Source organism: Armigeres subalbatus, chromosome 3, assembly GCF_024139115.2.
Source record: "Armigeres subalbatus isolate Guangzhou_Male chromosome 3, GZ_Asu_2, whole genome shotgun sequence".
NCBI classification, from domain to species: domain Eukaryota; kingdom Metazoa; phylum Arthropoda; class Insecta; order Diptera; family Culicidae; genus Armigeres; species Armigeres subalbatus.
The window spans coordinates 359762070-359786278 of NC_085141.1; the positions used below are offsets into that span (position 1 = coordinate 359762070).

The window sequence follows — 24209 nt, forward strand, 5'->3', positions numbered from 1 at the left end:
CAGTATAAAAGTGTGCTTTTTTCAGTAATGCCAGTTTTCTAGTCTAATAATCCCTTGAATGTGTGGATGTGTTCTTATAATCCAGCAACACTGATCCCCCAGAAGTGTGTCAAAAGATGTGGGGAACCTGTTTGCTGCAAATTGTCTGAAGTCTAGCGGCGGGTATGGTACCAATCGTCTTGAAACCCTACAGAACATTGGACGTGTTATCTCGTTATAGCCTAACAGACGACGCTAGTTGTGCAGATGTGCTTCCACGATACAATCTTCTTTGCGGCTTGTGCATCAATATAACTCACATACATCACAGTGCCGTGAGGGTCGGTGGTGTTTTTGTGGGAAAATCTCACTACCTGTAGCTATATTTAAAATTAAGGTCCCTCTGCTCGTCATTCCAAAGTTTGTGCGGTTTTTGCCACGCTGACAATGTTCAGTGCACACGTTCTTGTCTCTCTTGAGAGGAGATGGGGGTGTACTTACGGTTTCGGAACCGGCGGCCGTGACCAGCTCCTGCAGGGCACGGACCGAGAGCGCCTGCTCGATGACAAACACGCACTGCGATAGGTCCGGCGGGATGTTCTTGTCGGCAATGTTCTCGAGAAAGCAATGCCGGTTGCCGAAGCCTTCCGCCGCCAGGCAGACACGTTCGCCCGTAGCCGTGCAGGACAGACAGACCATGTCTTCCTGTAATGAGAAACGAAAGGTGGGGTTGAGATAGACGAAACTCATTTGTAGAATCGTTAGTGTATCAACGCTTGCTGCTTCAAGCTCTGTTGTAGAATAAGTCGCCGAGATTGCTCTTCTGTAGGGTGTGTTCCTTCAGAGATAAGGTTAGATAATTATGTTGTTTTATGTCAGTCAATTTCTATTTCTTCATATTCCATTTTATTCAATATATTCTATATGTACTTAGTATTACTAGAATTGGTGTTAGTGTCAAACAGAGCAAATAAAACAGTGGAAAACTGTTTTAGATTCAAAAATATCCACATTTGTATTGGTCGATTTCACGCGGCAAAACTATTATGCGTCGCTAGCGTACAATGTATCTCGCGTCTCCTCGCGATTTTTCCATTAATATGCCACTATATTATTGACGTGCAAAAACATGAAAATTATAATTATCATTGAAGTTTTTACAATTTTACTATCTGATATAAGAATATCCATTAAAAATATTGGAATATAATCAGCAGCTTTAGTATAGTTTCAAACTTTAAACAAATCGCAAATGTATTACACAGATTTTCGGTGATTTTGACAACTGAGCAATAACAATAAAAAAAAGTCTCAGAAAATATGTGAAACCATACTGAACAGTTCCGCTGCAGAGATTTAGGTAAGTGAGTAGGAAATATGGGCTTTCCTCTTCTAGGCTTAGTGGCTTCAATATTCGCGCATTATCAAGGCATCTGAGGCGGAACGATAATTTAATTTTGTTTTTAATTTTCATAGCTTTTATGTATCATCTGAATCAGTTCCTGAAGGCGTGAATAAATATAGGCATTCTCGACGGGATTCACGTCACGGGAGCCTGCACTCCGTTTTAGCATTTCTACCGATTCTATCCCGCGCTACAAGGTCGTACATATGTACATACTGTAGCTCGTGCATGGTGGGCCGTAAATATTACATCCTCGAAGGAAGGGGATGATGCGCAGCACACAATCTGGGGTGCCGAATGGGAAATGTGGTTTACCACACGATGATGATGGTGCCTCATATCTGTTGGTTTGCAATATTCACATCAATTTCGGTGCGTCCCAATTTCCCAAATGCAAACCGCATGGTTCCGTGAGTCTTTCGGTCCATCTTCGGTAAGAGATGTTTCCATCATTCTTGATACTAGTTTACATGATAATTCAATTTTTGGGTGAGTTGCTTTTTGTGCATTGCTTCTTTCATGAAACCTACCAAAATTATGTTGATTAGGCAACAATGAAGAAATCCTTTATTCAACACTCTACGAATTTTCTGGTAAAAATATCAAATGCAAGGCATCATTCTGGCCATGTTTGCATTTTGTGTCTACGTGATATGAATCACAACAAAAACACATCGATCTTCAACTCGATGTAACTCTTTTACAACACTGTAAGCAAACTGATTTATTCAAATCAGATATGTACTTCCGAACTGGAAACGTTCATATTATGTCTCTCTCCTCAAGTTGCTATAAATGCTATATCAGGCACTTAAGCAGCCGTTTAATGACGATATGAATGCCACAATGATAATGACAAAAGCGGAATGTTTGCAGTTTCTTCGCGATCTCTGCTCAAGCACGCCAAATCGCATTGTCGTATATCAACACAGATTTCACGTTAGTTTTGAATAGTCGAAATATATTGCGTTGACGTATCTGATTGGATCTCCATATGTTTCCTAAACTCGCAAAAGCAGCCTTATCCTTCTTGATCCGTATTCCTATGTCAATCTTGGTTCCACCGTCCGAAGTTAATTGGCCACCAAGACATGCAAAGTTTTGTGTAGACATCTAACGATTTGTTCTTGTTGACGTTGTTTTTGATATATGTCATAGAAGAACATTCGAACCGGGTTGACCAGAGGCAATTGAAATGTATTAATAATAGCTAAAAATATAACATAGCAAATAAGGGGCCATCCACAAAGTACGTCACGCTCCTAGGGGGGAGGGGGGGTTCCGAGCAGCGTGACGACTCATACAAAAATTTTGGAGTTTTAATACAAAAAGTGTGACGAAGGGGGGAGGGGGGTTGAAAATCGCCAATTTTTGCGTGACGTACTTTATGGATTTTCCCTAAGGATGATAGTGTTAAGCAAACAAGGAAACACCTAGTCTATAATAAAGTCCATAATAAAGGCTGCCAGAGTATCCCACAGTTTGGTCAATTGCACTCACTATGATCTTGTTGCTCCGCTTCATCGGCTTCCGGGACAAAATTCCGTTATGCAGAATTCTAAATGTAGAACGTAAAAGCTGTACTGTGCTTCGGTGAGGTCGACGATTTGGTGGACCAGTCTCCTTTTTTTTTTTTTTTTTTTTTTTTTTTTTCTTCTTCGGTTCAAACGACCGAAAGCTTTTTCGTTGTCTATGAATACCAAATAGAGGGACTATTAGAATTCGTTGACCTGCTCCAGGATGAACCGGATGAAACGAAATTATTGGATTGGACCTTCGTTTGATTTTAAAAACCTGTTGCAGCTGGGAGGGTTTGCGGTCGGTACAATGTACAAATCCGTAGAGTAGTTACTTGACTGTTTCTGCATTGGGTTGCACACAACAGGGTTGCCACTATTTGAAGGGAATATGTAAAATGGCCACCAGGTAGCATTTTAATCGCTTTTAAAATCCCTTAAATTTGTCCATTTTCTATATCACAAGTGTCCAATCTACGAGTAGCATTTGTAATGACTTTAAAGGCTCCCCCAGACCTAAGCGATTTGATCGCCGCGACGGCGACAACTAGCCGCCGCGATTCTATCGTTGGGTCGCTGCAGGCAATGTTCTGTTTACGCTTCCATACCAATGGCGACAGAATCGCTGTCGCCAAGCGATAGAATCGCGTCGCGACTGTCGCGTCGCGTGTGTTTGGGGGAACCTTAAAGGCTCTTGCTGGATGACTCATCGTTATTTGGTCATTCTGTTGACGTTTTCATGCTACATATCTCAAAACTGTATAACATTCACATTTCATTAAATCCTAATTAATTTACTTAGTAATAAGGTTTCGAAAATGTGAAGACCTAGGTGTCAGGAAGCAGTTTTTTAGGGGCCAACAGCGCTGTTAATAACAGCGTTTCTATACGAGACTCTGAAAATTGTTCACCATCATTACTTACTACTGAAACTTGGCTTAGAAAGTGATGCACAAAACACCGAACTTGGTTGATAATCACAAAATCTATTGTTGTGATCGCAGCACTTCGACTAGTAGTCTTCAACGAGGTTGAGGTACTATCATCATCTCTGAAAATTGTATCGCCCATAAATCGGTTGAATAACATTTCCCCAAAAACCAATTCCCCAAATGTAATATTCTCGACTAACAATTCCCCGAATTCCTCGAAGCAAAAAGAAAACGGAAACGAAAGCAGACATTTGGTATATTTTTTAAATTATCAATTTATCGATAACGTTTCTGCCTAAAATCAAATAAATACGAGAAAAGGACTTAGATTTTTCTTCTTCGGCAAACCGATTACGATTGCGTACCATTTCGCCGAAAAACATGTTGCTGTTTTTTTTTCGTGGTACGACGCCTCGCGGAATGGACCATTTATTCGAAAGCGCTTTATTTCGCGAAGAGCGTCATTTCATGAAAAAGAATTTAGGGGAAAGGGAAGGTGGTCGGTTGTCGACACCCTTTCTTCTTGGATAATAACTTTCGCCCAATTGAACAAAGTGGTGAAATTCACATACCAATGGAAGTCTGTATATTGCCTATAAGCATAAGCTAATAACTAGTAAAGAAATTTGATTTATTTTATCTACGGGGAAAGACGGCTTTGGCAGATTTTGTTCTATTATTGTCAGGGGGGGTTTTGTCGACCAAATTTTATGAAATGTAGCCACAATATACTTTGCAATGATATATGCAATATATATGCATATAACAATATTTATGCAAAGAATGTTTAGGCCAAATTTGAGCATAATCAGTCATAAAAAACCTCCTGACAATAATAGAACAAAACCTGCCAAAGCCGTCATTCCCCCTATTATAAAAATTTTATTAAAATTTTTGTTGTTTAGAAAAGGGTAGTCGGTTGTCGGCACCCAAAAAAAAAAACAAACATTAAAACGGATAGATATGAACTGAGGGCGCTTTGACTGAACATATCAAGATTGTAATGGCAATGCAATTAATTACATTTGAGTACATTATATGGATGGCATATTTTAACATAGGGATCGTACACATATTACGTAAGCACTTATGGGGGGAGGGGGGTCTGTCATTTTCTTACGCTCCATATAAAAAAAAATAAATTGTATGAAGAAAATCTTACATGGGGGGAGGGGGGATTGAAAAACTCAGAAAAGCTGCTTACGTAATTAGTGTACGACCCCAATATGTTATTTTCGCTCACATCGTGGATAATAACCTGATATTTCCTTTGGAAAATGGGGTGTCGATAATCGACTATGTTTGGGTGCAGCAACCATTTTGAAAAATAAAAACAAAGGATTTATTACATATGTTGCGGTAGTATTCAATATTGAATCACAAAATAGAGTAAATGTACTTTGTAAATACGTAATAAATTTACCTTTTCGATCGTTATACTTCGTTTTGAAACACTAATCAAATGATCGAAAAACAAACTTCTGAGTAGGATTTCACTTGTTAAACAAATGTTTTCTTTGTTAAGCAAAATATGGGCATCAGTTTGGTTCGGGTGACGGTACTAAAGGATCGTGCTTATATAGAACATGTATGACATATGTCAAAATGTCCATATTTGTTTTCTATCAAAAGTAACGTCGGGGCTCCTACACCCGCCCAGTGCCGGTAACCGACCATCTTTCCCTAATTTTTCACCAAAAATCATTCCGTGGAAAGCCAGAATTCGGTAGGGATGGACTATTTATTATTGAAATATTTATTAAATCCCACTTAATAACACATTGCTGCCTGTTTTGATTCCTTATTTGACCTGTATTCGGACTAGAGGTATGCGCCGGTTCAAAAATCGTTGGCGGCGACGTTTGTCATAATTTTGGTCAGTACCGGCGATGTCATGTTGAAAGTAATTTTAGCCGGCGGCGTTTTTTATTGCGTTCGTTCCTTATCTTTTCTTGACTTTTTCGGCGTCATTAGGTTCTTCAGAAATTCCATTAGAGGTTCTTCAGAAAAAAAATGTTTGCGGGATGAATTTCGACTGGATGACTTATGAATTTTCAGACAGAACAGAAATTTTTTTGGAATATTCGCGAGAAACTCTTAAGAGTTTCCACAAGAAACTTTCTGGAATTTTCTTGGAGAACTCTTCGAAATTTCCAAAAAAAATGGTCCAGCGTGTTATGACCCGGCTGGTTGTTAAAAAATGGTAACCCATTTGACCAAATGGTCCTTTCTATCAAACGACCATTTTGGCCAAGCGGAATTTTCGGCTACATGACCTGTTAAGGCATTCGGCCAAATGATATATTCGACCGAAAAACCATTTCGGTCAAACGACATTTTCGGCCGTATGTTCATTTTGGCCAGATAACAATTTGCAGTTGTCTAATTCATTTTCGGCCAGATGGGTTTCGTAAAAATGGTTCGTTCGGCCAAATGACATATTCGACCAAACAACTTTTGGCCTTGTGGTCTTCATCCGAACGGCATTTCCTGTCGTTTGAGCAAAAGTCATTTGTTAGAAACCTACTTGGTCGAAAAACACGTGAAGCCTAATTCTATTTATCCAATGCGGTTATATGGTCAAAGATCCACCCAAATAGCAGCGGATGGCATATTTTAATACATTTTCATTTTCGGAAAATTTTAATATTGGGTAAATGTTCCATTTTGGAGGAAGTGCTTACCGATATTTGCTTATATGTATCAAATGATACGTTTGATATAGGCGGAATTCACACCATTTCATACACAGTTCGAACGAAACCTGTAAAATTACGTTCAACTGAATGTAACAAAATGACCTCCATCGTATGATATATAAAATTACGTTTGAATGTAAAATTACATCAAGCTATAGAATTACACGTCTTATACAATTGAGAATCTGTAAAATTACAGCTCGTCGTAATTTTCATATCGATTATTTTAATTGAGGTTATGTTTATGTTTCATGAGTTTCTTCCATTTTTGCAAATAAAAATGCTTTTATTTCATTTTCTATAGGTTTATTGAAAATCAATTGCGTTGAAAACTTATGAATAATACACATTTTCTTACAAAGTGATTCTGATTTGAATGCCATTTTGTCGCTTGTTTAGAAAGAATCCTTAAACTAATATTTTATACTATAAATTTTGCAAAAAAAAAAAACATTTTGAGAGTTTTGTATGCCAATGTCTTGGCACAAGTGAATGTTTGTGTTTAGAGGAAATAACGATGAACTTATTCCGGTACGAAAAGGCAGCGGATGTTAAATCTGGTCGAGAGGTGGCTCCTTCTGTTTTGGTGACTCGTATTGAGATAGAGATGCTATTACTTTCTTTACAGTGCGTTGTTGCTTACCAATACGTACAGCACTCGACTTAGATCCTTTCGTCGTAAAAATTTTTAGGAAGTATTCCTGCACTAACTCTAGGAATTTAGCCGCACTTTTCAAATACATGAAACTGTGCACATAATGCACACTCATTAAGTCCTGTATGGCACATACAAAATCAGTCGTGCCTTCCGAAAGGCGAGTACGATCAGCAAAGACATAATACATATCTGCTCCGTTACCAATGTCTGAAACGAACAAAATAAAATATGTTTTGTAAGAAATTTTCAGTTTTCGGAATATAATAGTTCTTAAGTTTCAAATAGATCGTATCTGCTTTTCCAGTTTACGAAAAATAGCTTCATTCGTTACGTAATTAATGGATTTTCTCTTATTTTTATTTCCTTTTACAAATCTCAATGAGCTCTAAAACTTTAATTAATTTACCTATGGCGATTAAAACCGGTGCTGCCGCTTCGTCTCGAATTTCGTCAATGCGTGTTCCGATCTGAAACATGAGTGATTTTTTATGTTAAAGGTATGAAATTTCAAATAGATTACTACCTCTTTCTTTTAGATTATTTCATTCTAGGTTTCGTCCAATAATTTTGCTAAAAAATAGAATACATCACGATCGGATGGTTTCTCAGACAGCTTATTCAGTTTCTGGGTAGTTGAATAAAGAATGATTTTTGATTTCTTCGAATTGAAATATTTCCGCAACATTTCAATATCGGTTCCTGTAGCTTCTTTAAAATGATGATTAAGCAGCCGCCTACGTCGGAAAACCGGAAATTCTGACATAATCAGTGCAAGATCCCTTTTCTGATCCATTCGAGATCTAACAAATCCTTGGGATTCCACCAAGAACTCATCGGTCAGTAAAGTAGGCTCGTCCCGCCGTAGTTTGGCCATTACTTCCTTGGTACAATGATTAGTTGTAGCTTTTCCAATATTCCTGATAGGTACCTGCCCGCTTATTTTTGGCGACTGGAGTAAGTGTTGTTGTATTAGCTTGATTGTTGAGGCGGTTCAGATACGTGTTTCGATTGATCAACTTATGTTTTATAGTTATATGACTTAGGCCGTTACTGAATCCGTCGTCGTCAAGTATCTCAAGACACGGATATTTTCCCAATATTTGCTTGGCAACTGTTTCTGTTGTATCCGCTCTGATATTGTTGTCGACGCATCGCATCTGGTCGACAATATTGTTCACTAGGCTAGTCATTTCGGTTTTCTTGAAGCGAATCGAACGAGGAACAGCGGATTCGGGATTCTGCGAGATGAATTCTTGTAGGTCGCCAAGGCGTTCTAGAAGATTGTCACCAAGTTTATTCCAATTGATTTCGAACGTGCGGAACTTCAGCAGACTTGTTGCTTGCTTCTTGCTGGATTGTTGATATCCAGGGTCATTGATACGTTTCGCTGGCTTATTTGGTGACAGATTTTCATCGGTGATGTTGTCATTCGGAGATGATTTTATTTCTTCATTGAGATACTTCGAGCACGTAGGAATTTGTATATCTTCTGCCATGGCCGTGTCGATTGCCGGTTGAGATTTTTGAAATTGAGTTTGTCCTTCATCCGGTGCCTCAAGTTCTGTCATTAACTGCATAGCGATAGGATCAGCTACAGTTGGATTGCCACATGGTTCTGGCAGTATTGCCAGCACATTCTGAGGGAGCTGAAGTTGGTGGGAAAGTATGCGGGAGGGAGTGCCCGCTTCGACGGTTGCGTTGACATCAGATGGCATCTGGGATAAAGTCAAATTTTGGCCAATATCAATGATCTCTCCTGAAACTATGAGATTAGGATGTTACTTATCTTGTTACACTGATTGTACAAATGTAGTATGACTATACTGCTGTCCCATGTCGATTTTTAAGTTTTTGAGTTTTATGCACCAAACGTTCTAAATTAATGTATATTTTATTGTGAACGAATAAATACATATAGTTTGTTCGAAAACTTAGCGAAAAAATATCGAGTCATTTTGTCCCATTGTAGAATTTCCAAGCATAACTGTCCCATTGAAATAAATTTCATACAACATGTATTAAATTACTTCGAAGAGGCCAATTTTCATTATCAAATCTTTCAGAGAAAGAATATGGGTTGTGATATAGTTTCAATGGGTAAAAAAGGTTAATCCACGTTAATCTACCTTACATCGTTGATGCCTTTCTTGTGCATTATGAAAATTTGAAAATAATAATTGAAGCATATTAAGATTATTCAAGTTTCTCATTTTTATTCGCATTCTATGTATTTATTTATATGTTTTCTTCTTTCCTTATTGGCATTACCATATTTGCATTCGTATAAGATGAGGCTAAAACTATGATACTTTTATGCCTAATTGCACGCGAAAATTCCTTTGACCGTGAGTCCAACCGAGCCACCTACACATCATCGCTTTGTAGTCGCGCTTCTTAGCACATGGCTATAAGGTAGGGCCAATTAATTTACATATATACAAGATTTTTGCAATAGCTTCGGAACGAAGTGACTAATCGATTTTCAATAGCAAACAATGGGGCCAAATTTCTCGTCGAATGCAACTTGTTACGAAAAAATGGTCCTAAACATGTGTTAACAAATGAATCGTTTGTTTGAGAAACTGCATTTGTAACATTTTTGGCCAAAATGAGATTTTTATATATTCTGAAACCTCTTCCAAAAATACGAATTCTGGTAAAAAATACGAAAAAAAAATCTTATTCAGGAATGTATGATTTTTGTTTGTTTGTTTTGGAAACTACATATGTCCACGCACTTTGAATAGCAATTATGGAGTACTGGTTACAGTTTTTGCACTGGAAGTGCCCCAGGGTGTTGAGTGTTGACAAAAACTATTGATCTGTATCGAAGAAATCGAAAGGTTCTTTGCCAATTTGTTCAAAAATTGTTTGATGTCTTCTCGAAATTGTGTAAAATGGACTTAACAAATGACTCAAATGTTCATACACCCACCCCCACAGGTTGAAGTTTTCACTCGACACATCAGATGCTAATCTGAAATAAATTTCAGATCAGTATTGCGGTATTGAGTTACCACGGAACCTTATTTTGATGCTTCTTCCGAAAATCCATCTGCGCTGAAACATAACTCACCTGAACTTATTTCAGGATCAAATTATATATAGGAACCAATTCTCACTGTCCTTACCCTTATGTAAGGTATAATATCTCTGGGGTTTTCAGACACACTCGTCCCCATGTCAGATTTTTTTTTCTATGGAGCGTAAGAGCCCTCTCCCCCAAAAGCTAACGTTATTAGTGTACGGCCCCTTACTACAATACGCTTTGAAATGCATCTAATTTGTATCAGGTTATTATACAGACCAAACTAAACTTTTGCTAAGCACAAAGTAATCTGATGATACTCTAGCACTGGGACAAATATGCTTGGAATTATCAATTTTGTCTTCAATTTCGCTGCATAAATGTCCCACTGAATAAATTCCATTAAAAAACAGTGTTTATCATTTGAAACATACTAAGCCATTAGAAATACACTATTTTCATCGATATACGTTTATTAATAAAATTTTCATGGGACAATTTACCTACAAACTGAAAAATATGTTTCCAGCTTCAATCGCATTTTTCTCAGTTGCATATTTTTCGACATGGGACAGATATGCTTGACACGGCAGTATTTAAAAGGCAACAAATTGAGAAGATCGTTTACATCATGCTGCTGTGATAGTAAACTGACAAAGGAGAAACTTGAAATAAAATGATAACTTTTTAGTCACACTTGGACCTACGAAAGAGGCAGTAATGTTCAATCATATGTAATTTTGCACTTCATAAACATTACCGTAGAAAATACCGCGGTATTCATTTGTAATTCAGTAATTGCAGCGAATTTATCAACAAAAAGTAGTATCAGTTGCTTTATGGGAAACGGGTCTTCAGCGAAATAACTCTTTGAAAACGTTCGTGATTTATTCGCAGTTGTACTACGACGGGTATGTCGACGATAGATTACGTAGTGAGTAAAGAATACTCGTGTCGAATATCGAAGCATCTCGCTCAAATGAAGGACTATGCGCGTTGTTGTTGGTATAGATATTCAGTTTACCTGTGCATCTACTATTGCCTGTTCTATCTGATATATTCGGCCAATCCATTTTCGACGTTGTCTATTATAATGGAATCCTTCCGATGCTCCAGTCAGTGTCCTTGCGTTGATAAGTTAGAAACCACCTACATTCCCTCCTATTGATATCGTCCAAAATTGATCCGAGGTCCAGAGCTAGTTTGACAGTATAGTCAACACACTTAACAGTGTTTGACAGTATAGTCAACACACTGGAATAAAAACTGTGTTTCAAATTTATGCTCGAGTTAGGCCTATTCATGCACGGAAGAAATAAACTACCCAATAGTGAGTTTAATTCACCCAACCTCGAACATCCGTACGGGAAGCCAAAATTGAGTAAGTAGGGTCGAAGTAGTTTGCCTTTACTCCCATGTTAAAAAAGTACCCAACGGAAAATTTATTGACCCAAATTTAAGTTTAATTCACTCAATTTCGACCTCAGGTAATAAAACTCAACATTGGCTTCCCGTATTGAACTGGCGTCGTTGGATTGTTTGGCTCTTTTGTTTTTGACAACAAAAGAAAGAGTGGATGAAAGCGAAGAGAAAAAATAACTCAAAAGTAAGTTTAAAAGTACTCAATTTTGGGTACTTTTTTTCTTCCGTGTGTGACAACTCTGACACTAAGGTGTCGGCCAGAGCAAACGCCACGTGCGATGCGACGCAACTCACGTAAAGAAATAACAATTCTAGACTAAGATTTGAAAAGAGCATAACAGTCAAAATTTGTTCCTTTTGATATTTTTTTTTATTTAAGATCATTTGGATTCTTTGTCCGCATATTTATATATATATATATATATATATATATATATATATATATATATATATATATATATATATATGTAGACAAAGAAATAAAAGGAATAAATTTTGGCTTATAAGCCCTTTTCAAATGTTGGTCTAGAGTAATTATCAATGAACTCAATAGGACACTGCACGAGAAAATCTCTTTCTCTTTTGTTCTTCATAAATTTTGACGTTTACTGGCCTTGTTGTTTTCAAATTTCTTTGCAGCAAGAAAGAGACAAAACAGTCCGTGCAGTGTCCTATACCAAATTTTCAAAACGACAACAAAGATTGAAACGGTGATTTCGACACTGTTGTTTCATAAGGGCCAATGTCGCAAACGTAAACAATGCCTTTTCCTGTAAATTCCTCAACAACTAGGACCGCTCCCAGCTAACAACCACATGGAACTGGTGGCGCTCCGCGCCTTCTATCGAACGGAAGTGGAAAATACCGCCAGAAGTCTCTAATCTTCCTGAAATCAGCAGAAGTAGTCAATGTTTACGTTTGCGACTTTCGCCCTTTTGAAACAACAATGTCGATTTGATAAATCTGATTGCATGCAAACTAACACCATCAACAGGTGCAGTCAGACTAAACGCGACGGCCCGACGAGACAGTGTAATTTGACAGTTCATTGATAATAATTGTTATTTCTTTGCGTGGCACGCGTCGCGTCGCATCGCACGGTCGCGTTTACTCTGGCGGGCACCTAAGGGGCAAGCCAGAGTAAACGCTATGAGTGATGCAACGCGACGCGACACACGTAAAAGAATAGCAATCATTACCGTAAAAAAATTAATGTTATTTATTATTAAGATTTCTAACACTTTTTTGCCAAAGCAGCGGCTTAATGATATGTATGAGAAAAAACTTAAACATCGCATTAGCCACATACATTCCAAAACATATGTACATTTCATTAACTTATGAATGTTATTAGCTTTTTCGTATGGGATCATTCATTAGGTGGCATAATGAAGTGCATTAGTATTTTCGAATGCTTTTTTGTTATAACTTATAAGGTTTTTTCGATACGTGTACCAATGAACTGTAAAATTGCACTGGTTGCGTCGCGTCGCATCACATCACGTAAAAGAATTAAAATTATTATCAATGAACTGTCAAATTGCACTTGTGCTCGATTGGAACAACCGATTTGACAGCAAACTCGCTGTTCCAAATTGACATTGTTTCTCTATGTTATCAATCCAGCCTCGATTACCAGTTAAGATTACCAGGCGCGAGTTTTAGTTGTTTACCAGCGCAGTAGCATAAGATGGCAAAACTGTCAAAATGCACGCAAGCGTACATGCGAAAAATATGGCGATCTACCATTCTGAGGGTTTTTAAGAATATGCACTGACGATTTTCAGCAGATAACAAACCCGTTTGATTTTACCATGCGCGCAGAAAAAATCAACTGTGATCCCTGCGGAATGTTGTTACATCGACCAAATCATTGGTAAATTGTTTTGAAACCATGGTTAATTTTATGGTAGTTTTAAAAACAACACAATGGTAATTTTTACCACGGTTTTTTTTTCTGTGTATCCATTGTGCTTGGTCTATTAGCCCTCGCCTAGGTGGAACATTGTCCTTAATCGCTGATGATGGGCCTTTTCATCTGACACTTCATTTCTAAATTGAAAATTAGAAAGTGATTTAATCATCTGTTTTGAAATTGGTCGACATAAAAAGCTATGTTTTTAAGTAAATGTTGGTTGAAGCGAACGTATGTTTTGATAAAGTTCTACTTCGACTTATACGTGATTTTTGAGCATGAGTGTTTCTTATTTGAATTAATGTTCAAGTGTATTTTTGTGAAAGGCACACAAATCATAAATCGAAGTAAATATTTAAGGTGCATCAGCAATGTATATTGAGTTTCAACGCCGGCAGAGCTACATACTTTGAATGAAAGGAAAAGTAGCTGTGAATTTGAATATTTTTAAAGGATGCAACAGCCTCAAAACGGGAGAACTATGAGTTGTTTGTAGATTTTCGAACGTAATATCTCCACATAAAACAAGGACTTGACTAAACCGCCTGCTTTGATACATAGTAAGTAAATTATGCTGATTGCTAGTTTAATTGTTTGCATTCTCAATTCACATAATATGTGAGATAATTGTAATGATAATATGACTTCATTTGAATGGAAGTTTGACAGAAAATTATTTTGCTTTAGAAGAATATAATATTGTGTTGCCAGAATGGTCGAGAATAGGTATTGATATACGTACCTGTGTCTTTCGATGTAACATTTACATTTTCAGATGTCCATCTCTCTTCGGCATTAAGTAGCATAAATAAACTGTTCGTGAAAGCAGCCAAAGCCAAATCGCTTGTTATTTGGCATCCATCATTCTCCAGCACGATTTGAGAGATTGGTTTATTTAACATTAGTGAGCCTGTAAAATAGATACAACGTTAGTATCTAAGAAAACAACATTGTTCAATATATAAATACCTTGTTTCATTAAACTGATAACATTCCTGCCTGCGGTTACGGTATGTCGATTCATACGGGTTACATCACAAATTTTGTAAACCGCGATCGTGTCCATTTTGGAATAAGCTACATAAGAGGAATCGAGTGTTTAACGAATAAGTATGTTTCATCTTTCTCTTGAAAGGAGTCCAGTGGTGCCCGGTCTATGAACTCCTCTATGCCTTTACAGATTAGACGGTCCTCGGCGTCATCAGCATCAAGTATTTTCATTAGCCCTTTTTCATGAACATTACATACAGTAGTTTTTCTGCCCAATACTACAATCTTTCGTGATACTTTGTTGTATATTATTAGGTTGATTTTCATGACATAGAAATTCTCGCCGTACTCATCATGCTCCAGAAACAGATATTTACCACTCTCATAGCTATAGCCTAGGTAACTGCCTTTTTCTACATATATATTCGAAATTTTATCAAGTTCGTGCTCCCTCAAAAGGTCTTGTGTTTTCATTGGAAGGTATTCCATGTTTTCCATGAAATTATCGAGCATGAAATCATTTTGATATCGAACTGTTTGAGTACTCAGTAGCCCCTGATAATACTGATGCTGGTCCGTACAAAACTTAGTAACATTTTTGAAATTCAATGTGCTTCTCAAACACCGTTTGAAGAAACAGTGTTTCCTTTCGCAATGAAGCGTACAGTAGGACATCAAAGGACCCAGTGATAAGATAAGTTGGGGATAATGTGTACAGAAATGGTGCTTCGGGCGCAGTGGAACTGAAAACTGAGTTTCTCTCATTTCAATGTACTCCTCGTAGTCGGATGCTAAGATTCGTATCTGCGGTTCTGAAACTATTGTCGACGTGACGGTATCTGTTATTTTCTTGATAAGTAATAACATCTTAACCATAGGGTCGTTGTAATTAACATTTTTTTGTATGAATATAAATGGCACAATTTGTATGAAATGCCAAATGTCACATGCTTTAGCTTTAATATTTTTGGATTTTCGAGTGAAATTGAATTCGATCTTGGTATTTATTTTTAATTGCTTGAATAAACTATTGACTCTGCCTTGCAGAAAATTCAATGAAATAGTACGCTCGGTGACCATTCTTTTGAGAATCAAAAAATGTCACTGTTTGCCCAACCTTCAAATATATCGTGGGCTATACATGGAGCAGAACCACAATCAAAATATTAAAAGTACCGGAGCTCATTAAAGACAGAACTTCGTTTTACTCCACGGAATGGGATTTTTTGAGGATCTTCTCTGATAACTTCTAAGTCATAGTCATTGCTCTCGGGTGTTCTTTTTTCTGCTTTGCATAGTGGATCTTCTGCAAAAGAATCATGATTGACGTAGCAAGTGCGACAAAAATAAGAACTCCTGGAAAAGTTTTCCGTCAATCCAGCAACTTGGTGAGCGCCCAAATTGTCGTTCATTGTTGTGAATACAGATCCAAAATACGTTCATCTTTTCCTCCACATTGACAACAATACCCTCTTCCTCCAAAATCTTTAAATCCTCAATCATCCTTCGGTACACACTATCCATCCCAAAGTACGCAAGATCCTTGTTTTGCAAAGCGCAACAAGATGAACGTTATCTGTTAGGCCTCTCAAATGCGGATCAACATTACCAATTACCATATAGATGCAATAGAGTTTGTATCGCGAGGTAGCATTACCGATGGCATTAACCACCACCTCTGCGGCATCTTGATAAATAAACAGATTCAATGTTTTGTCATTAAAAAAAGGACTGTTCTTGAACTTGAGGCCATCAGTGTAATCACACAAATAGCCGGGAAGTGATGTTTTCAACCCAAATATCGCGTCATACACTATTTTGTCATTAAGAAGACTTTGCAATGTGTCTAAAATAGGCACATAGTGATAAAAACATTCAATGTGGTTATTATCTTTTTGCAAATCTACTTTTTCAGGAGCGACAAAAGAGAAGTTTTTGCTGAAATATAATTTTCGCATATGGGCAGACCGGAAGCTTCCCTCAGGTCCAAACATTTTTGCAGTATTCCATCGTCAAGAGCATTACTTAACGATAATTTGGAAAGGGGAGTTAGCTGCAATTGACCGCTTAACACTTCACATTTCTGTTTCACTATCTTATGTTGCAATGTTCCTACTTGAAATAATACTTCCACTACTTCTTGTATTGCGGTTTCTGTGATGTGGTACTTGGACAGTAGCTTCAAAAACAAACACGACAATAATTTCTCCACTGCGCACTCCAAATCGTAGACTGAATCAATTAAACCATCAGCTCTTCCAGGATTGATCGGTTCTTCTCCGTCCTCGGAGGCGTTTTCAATGGGTGTTTCGGCACTGAAATCTGGCTCCCGGATTGACGCATTAACGTTAGCTATGCAATCTTTTCTCATTTGGACAAAGTCAAATTTGTGGGCGTAGAGGTTATGAAGTCTTAGACTATTAAATGTTGCAAAGGGCTTCCGTCTCGGGCATCTTAAAGGGCAATACACAGGCTGACCATCCGAAATGTGTTTTTGAGCATGTTTGAAAATCCTTTTAATATCCGTGTCTTCAAATGTACAAAATGCAAGTGTGCATTTCCGAGAAGGGCCAACGACAGCACCAGAGTGACGCCTTGTCAAGTGGTTACGGAAAGATCTGTATGATTTGAAGGCGAGTTCGCATTTATCGACTGGGCACTTGAAAAATAGGAGATTGCGATGTATCCGGATGTGATTAATGAAATCCGGAACACTTTCACTTGCATTTCCGCAACTACAAACGATTTTTCGCGACATTATCGATAGAAAACAAACCTTTTTTCACAGATCACGCGTATTCAATATGGCGACTGAAAAACGTTTGAACCTGATTTGAGAGCGCGGCGTTGAACTTGGTAATGGCGTGTAAATTTACGTTTGGTATGATAGAAAAATGAGAGTATGACGTAAAATTATGCTTCATTCACATTAAATATCAGTTTGAAATGGGAAATTATATCATAAAACATATGTTTCTATATGCTGGTGAATACATTAAACAGTTTACGTTATGTTTAACGGAAAAATGTATTCAGCAAAAAATTACAGCTTTATATTTTGAGTGTGTGTATAAATTCCATCACGTATAATTTTCATATTTTTTTGCTGTGTAGGTGAAAGTCTCATTTATGAAAAAGTGATTTGTTAATGGCATCAAGTATTGATAAATCGCTGAGAATTGTAATTTTCCGTAATTAAAATATTCTTCGTTTTGGACAGTGCAACATATTTTGGACCCCCAAATGTACATATTTTGGACACCACCAATTTAGTCTCTTCAAAGTCGAATTTCTAATTGTCCCTGGTCAATTGAGCCGAAGCAAAGTCTTATCTTTCGATTGGCATGCATCAATGAGAAGCTTCCTGCGTTTTAAATTCACAATTTCGACAAAAAAATGTTGTGTGCGTTCTGAGATTTTCAGTGATGTATACTTATAAGCGTAACGCATTGTAACGCTTGCCTTCTTGGACGAACTAATTTTCTCGAAATTTGCTCTCGATATCGCTATTTTCGCACGAGAAACCAGTGAAACAGATGCTGAACAATAGTATTTTTCTGAAGCCAATGGTGGAATTAACAGCGGCATTGATTTTAGTTCACAAATCAAGAAAATGTCGCCAGGAGGGTCCAAAATGTGTAGTGATCCAAATCAAGTTGGTTACACTGAACATTGTATTGAAATCTAATAATTTTGTATTATTTTTGAGATTTTCCGGCTATGAAGTCTGATTTATCAGAACAAATATTTAAAATTTTGTAGCCAAAATTTAAAAAAAATATCTAATCAAATTATATAGCCGAAAAATCTTAAAAATCAACAACTTAATACAGTATCTGTATAAAAAGTCCAAAACCTTGCAGAATTGTATATACCAAGGTTTTAAGATAAGGTAAGGTAAGATTTGTGTTTTTTGGTGTGGTTTGGTCGAAACTTTCATTTAGCTGAAAGACATACCGACGAAAAGGACATACGGTCGAGCTGGTAATTTGGATGTAACAGGTAATTTGACCGAAAAGGTCTTTGGCCGGAAATGCCGTTTGTCCGCAATGGTTGTTGGGTAGAAAGGGCAGTTGTGGTGGAAAATGTCATTAGGCGAAGCGCAAAGTTTTCATTTATAGACCATTGATGATAAGACATTTTCGCACTGTTGTGTTAGGAAATATCAAATATATCATAACCATCGGTCCTCTTAAATTTCATTTCATTTATTTAGTTAACATCTAAACAGATAACACTGAATCAACAATTTGACGCCACAATACACGGTTCGAGGCTGCATCTCTCCATCCTCGGATACGCCCCACGCTCGCCAAGTCGTTCTGCACCTGGTCTGCCCATCTCGCTCGCTGCGCTCCACGCCGTCTCGTACCTGCCGGATCGGAAGCGAACACCATCTTTGCAGGGTTGCTGTCCGGCATTCTTGCAACATGTCCTGCCCATCGTACCCTTCCGGCTTTAGTTACCTTCTGGATACTGGGTTCGCCGTAGAGTTGGACGAGCTCATGGTTCATTCTTCGCCGCCACACACCGTCTTCTTGCACACCGCCAAAGATGGTCCTAAGCACCCGTCTCTCGAATACTCCGAGTGCTTGCAAGTCCTCCTCGAGCATTGTCCATGTTTCATGTCCGTAGAGGACAACCGGTCTTATAAGCGTCTTGTACATGACACATTTGGTGCGGTGGCGAATCTTTTGCGACCGCAGTTTCTTCTGGAGCCCGTAGTAGGCCCGACTTCCACAGATGATGCGCCTTCGTATTTCACGACTAACGTTGTTGTCAGCCGTTAGCAAGGATCCGAGGTAGACGAATTCCTCGACCACCTCGAAGGTATCCCCGTCTATCGTAACACTGCTTCCCAGGCGGGCCCTGTCGCGCTCGGTTCCGCCCACAAGCATGTACTTTGTCTTTGACGCATTCACCACCAGTCCAACTTTTGTTGCTTCACGTTTCAGGCGGGTGTACGGTTCTGCCACCTTTGCAAATGTTCGGCCGACAATGTCCATGTCATCCGCGAAGCAAATAAATTGACTGGATCTATTGAAAATCGTACCCCGGCTGTTACACCCGGCTCTCCGCATGACACCTTCTAGCGCAATGTTGAACAACAGGCACGAAAGTCCATCACCTTGTCTTAGTCCCCGGCGCGATTCGAACAAACTGGAGTGTTCGCCCGAAATCTTCACACAGTTTTGCGCACCATCCACCGTTGCTTTGATCAGTCTGGTAAGCTTTCCAGGGAAGCTGTTCTCGTCCATAATTTTCCATAGCTCTACGCGGTCTATACTGTCGTATGCCGCCTTGAAATCAACGAACAGATGGTGCGTTGGGACCTGGTATTCACGGCATTTTTGAAGGATTTGCCGTACAGTAAAGATCTGGTCCGTTGTCGATAACTTCCCACGAACTCGTTCACTAATGGTGACAGACGACGGAAGATGATCTGGGATATCACTTTGTAGGCGGCATTAAGGATGGTGATCGCTCGAAAGTTCTCACACTCCAGTTTGTCGCCTTTCTTGTAGATGGGGCATATAACCCCTTCCTTCCACTCCTCCGGTAGCTGTTCGGTTTCCCAGATTCTGACTATCAGTTTGTGCAGGCAAGTGGCCAGCTTTTCCGGGCCCATCTTGATGAGCTCAGCTCCGATACCATCCTTACCAGCTGCTTTATTGGTCTTTAGCTGTTGAATGGCATCCTTAACTTCCCTCAAGGGGCTGGTTGGCTTCCATCGTCCGCTAAACTGACGTTGTCATCTCCTCCGCTGCCTTGACTTTCACTGCCTGTACTCTCAGCGCCATTCAGATGTTCCTCGTAGTGCTGCTTCCACCTTTCGATCACCACACGTTCGTCCGTCAAGATGCTCCCATCCTTATCCCGGCACATTTCGGCTCGCGGCACGAAGCCTTTGCGGGATGCGTTGAGCTTCTGATAGAACTTGCGTGTATCTTGAGAACGGCACAGCTGTTCCATCTCCTCGCACTCCGCTTCTTCCAGGCGGCGTTTCTTCTCCTGAAAAAGGCGGGTCTGCTGTCTCCGCTTCCGTCTATAACGTTCCACGTTCTGCCGGGTACCTTGCTGCAGCGCGACCGCCCGCGCTGCGTCCTTCTCCTCCAGAATCTGTCTGCACTCTTCGTCGAATCAATCGTTCCGTCGACTTCGACCCATATACCCGACGTTGTTCTCCGCTGCGTCGTTAATGGCTGCTTTGACTGTATTCCAGCAGTCCTCAAGAGGGGCCCCATCGAGCTCACCCTCTTCCGGCAACGCTGCCTCGAGATGCTGCGCGTATGCAGTGGCGACATCAGGTTGCTTCAGCCGCTCTAGGTCGTACCGCGGCGGTCGTCGGTACCGAACATTGTTGATGACGGATAGTTTTGGGCGCAGTTTAACCATTACCAGATAGTGGTCAGAGTCGATGTTAGCGCCACGATATGTCCTGACGTCGATAATGTCGGAGAAGTGCCGTCCATCAATCAGAACGTGGTCGATTTGTGATTCTGTCTGCAGTGGTGATCTCCAGGTGTACCGATACGGGAGGCTGTGTTGGAAGTAGGTGCTGCGAATGGCCATATTCTTGGAGGCGGCGAAATCAATTAGTCGTAGGCCGTTTTCGTTCGTCAGCCGGTGAGCGCTGAACTTTCCAATAGTCGGTCTAAACTCCTCCTCTTGGCCAACCTGAGCGTTCAAGTCTCTTATGATGATTTTGACGTCGTGGCTTGGGCAGCTGTCGTACTCACGTTCCAGCTGCGCGTAGAATGCGTCCTTATCATCATCAGTGCTTCCGGAGTGTGGGCTATGGACGTTGATTATGCTGAAGTTGAAGAACCGGCCTTTGATCCTCAACTTGCACATTCTTTCATTGATCGGCCACCACCCGATCACGCGCCTTTGCATATCGCCCATCACTATGAAAGCTGTTCGCAGCTCGTGTGTGTTGCCGCAGCTCTGGTAGATGGTATGATTACCTCTAAACGTTCGCACCATTGATCCCTTCCAACAAACCTCCTGCAGCGCTACGATGCCGAATCCACGGTCGCCAGAGCACATCGGCGAGTATGCGTGTGCTCCCGATGAAGTTGAGAGATTTGGAGTTCCACGAACCGAGTTTCCAATCGCTAGTCCCTTTTCGTCGCAGTGGTCTTTGCCGATGGTTCCGGCCCGTACTCTCTTGTTGATTATTCGTTGCGTTAGTTTTTTTAAAGGCCGGCTTGTTGGGCCTGACACTAAACCCCCTAAATTTCCGGAGGTCCATTCCTCCTTATTTCCGATGGACCATGGTGCACAGTTTCACTTAGAGTCCCTCGCTGGTACTCGGACGATGATCAGCCGCCCCTAACATGGAGAACAGACGCTGTTGTGAGCCGATCCTGACATTGAGAACAGACGCTCAGTAAGATTTGCACCTCCGGAGAGGAGCAAACCCCCTTCCTGTCAGCATACGACCATAGTTCCCACCGGGGTTGGTTACCCGATCTTCCCTAAGGTTGCTCGTATCCCGGCCAGCACCGCGGGGAGGTAGGGATAGGAGTTGCTGGGTAAGAGGCTAAGGACCGCGAGATGGGGTCTATTTTATTCCTTCAGGTACGCGAAGTACCAATGGTACGCTTTACCCAGCATTTGCCGTGCCTCTTAAATTTGGAGCATCTAAAAAAATATATCGTTGAACGTTTCACCCCGAATCAGGCCATTTTTATGTCAGTTTGTTTGAGATAAATGCTTATTACGATGTGCTTCTTGTCGTGCGTGGGTGTGTACAGAAATTAAAAGTATGAGATTTTTCCTATTTGGGTTCCAAATCTGATTAAAATCCTATTTCCTATATCCTTTACTAAATGAAGATAGGCTTCATTATGCTAAAGCATGCTCTTATATCGTTAAATCGTTGTTGTTTTTAAGCTGTTTATTAGATGAATAATTTTATTTCGTTTTTTTTTTTCATCTGGTTGGTTTCTTGTTTATGTTCTTTTCTTTTCCACGACTGCCAAGCGTGTACATAAACAGAATATTGATAATAGCAGTAGCTTTTGAAAAGTCGTGAAGATATGATCGGAAAGTTCCTGGATTATAGGACTTGAAGGTCTCTACGCGTAACGAAAGATAGGTTTTCTTCTTTTAGAAGTGAAGCCTACTCTTAGTGATCATTCAATTCAAGTCGGGTATGTTTTGAATACCTGTTCTATTCCGGGCTATGGAATTTATGCGTAAAGGATGATATATTTGCTTTTTTCAGAAGCGAAGCATCCTTTTAGTAATTATTTGAATGAAATTGGATTTGATTTCATGCGTAAGGCTTGTTCGATTTGGTTCTATGTATCACAACGATGGTTCTACAGATCATAAACCATATTCTTCAGGTAATTCTGCGATGTGCTGCAACGGGGTAGCACTATTTGTATCAAATTGGATTTTCATGGATCGAATAGGGCATGAACTATTTTCAAAATAAGATAACAGCCCGCATGTAGACCACGAGGCGAACTATATTGTCCCGTAGAGCATGAAAAAATAAAAGAGATTACAGACCTTTGGTTACGCATGTAAACTTTAAGGCCTATAATCTAGGGAATTCTTGGATGCCCTGGAATGGAACAATTGTGAAAACAAAACAACTATAATATATCGTTAATTTGTTGATATTTTTCGGTGAGAACTTTCACTGAAAGTTTTCACCGAAAAATATCAACAAATTAACGATATAAAAGTTCACGGTGACCCAAACCCTACCAAGTGAAAACAACTATAAGGTTCTTTATTATTTCTATGAGTGCCTTCTTATAGGTTTACTTTTGAATGTCAAAAATGTCAATAATGTTAATGAATGCCAATAATGTTATAAAACGTCATTGGATGTAAAAAGAGGCCGTGAAATGGAATAACGAATTGCCGTAAAAGCTTTTATGATGAAAGAACCTTCTTGATTTTCACGAAATCATAATTTTATTTAAATAGTATCTTTTACTCAGTTTTTGGGTTGTCATATTTTTTATATTATATTGAATTTACAACACCTTCTAAACCGAAATCCGTCCATTGTGAACGGATCTTGAATCAAAGGATTAAAATCCGTACAGCTCTTTTTAGACAACATACTTAAATTAAGGCTGTTTGACTAAACTACCACTGTTATAAGTTAAATACGCACCTTGAGAAGTGATCGCTTTGATTTGTATTCCGCTAAGATTACTTTATAATTCGCAATAGGCAATTAATACACGCTTACTTCACTATACTCTACACGCAAACAAACGGCGTCAGAAACTCTGCGTTTGGTGGGTGGAGATTTGTTTTTGTTTTGTGTTGTTTTAATTTCAAAGCCTTCTTCTCACCTCAATAGCCAAAAAGCTTACTGTCAAGTATAAGAACAGGATTACATAAATTATTTGTAAATTAATTACCTTAAATTCCCATTATTTATTAATATCTCTTGAAGTGGAAGGATTTCGGTCCCCCACGGTATATCGTTTTGGTTTGAATATTTCTAACAAAACGCTGAAGAGGTTTTTAGAAGAAAACTAACCTGCGTTTTCATTGATTCAGAATGTGATTCCGAGTAAAGGTAAATGGTAAAATCTTCTTCTTCTTTTTATTGGCATTACATCCCTACACTGAGACAGAGCCGCCTCGCAGCTTAGTGTTCACTTAAGCACTTCCACTTAAGCAC

General features: G+C 39.2%; 2 protein-coding genes across 22 annotated transcripts in view; both read right to left on the reverse strand.

Annotated features, from left to right (window-relative positions):
• Positions 1 to 24209, reverse strand: part of LOC134226237 (ryanodine receptor) — a 160702-nt gene that overhangs the window by 98603 nt on the left and 37890 nt on the right. For all 18 annotated transcript variants that reach the window (XM_062706877.1, XM_062706875.1, XM_062706870.1 and 15 more), the window contains exon 3: positions 481 to 684. In XM_062706877.1, coding sequence (XP_062562861.1) covers positions 481 to 684 — 204 coding nt within the window. The remainder of the gene's footprint in view (positions 1 to 480; positions 685 to 24209) is intronic.
• Positions 6584 to 17349, reverse strand: LOC134226238 (uncharacterized). Of its 4 annotated transcripts, XM_062706884.1 has the most exons (4): positions 17322 to 17349; positions 14525 to 14632; positions 14298 to 14465; positions 6584 to 7397 (listed from the first exon to the last, which is right to left on the reverse strand). In XM_062706884.1, the coding sequence occupies exons 2-4, from the start codon at positions 14619 to 14621 to the stop codon at positions 7084 to 7086; spliced, it is 579 nt and encodes a 192-aa protein (XP_062562868.1). In that variant the 5' UTR covers positions 14622 to 14632; positions 17322 to 17349; the 3' UTR covers positions 6584 to 7083. The 4 variants fall into 4 exon arrangements, 3 of the variants coding, with proteins under 3 accessions (XP_062562868.1, XP_062562867.1, XP_062562869.1); XM_062706883.1 differs by lacking the exon at positions 17322 to 17349 and having other exon boundaries at positions 14525 to 15297; XR_009983430.1 differs by lacking the exons at positions 6584 to 7397; positions 17322 to 17349 and adding an exon at positions 8884 to 8952 and having other exon boundaries at positions 14525 to 15300.

Excerpts from the sequence above, each read along its gene's own strand:
- LOC134226238 (XM_062706884.1), bottom strand. The coding sequence starts at position 14,621 with ATGGACACGATCGCGGTTTACAAAATTTGTGATGTAACCCGTATGAAT. Across the intron at positions 14,466-14,524 it reads TATCAGTTTAATGAAACAAG|GCTCACTAATGTTAAATAAA; the intron begins GTATTTATATAT and ends TCTATTTTACAG. Across the intron at positions 7,398-14,297 it reads TGTTACATCGAAAGACACAG|ACATTGGTAACGGAGCAGAT; the intron begins GTACGTATATCA and ends TGTTCGTTTCAG.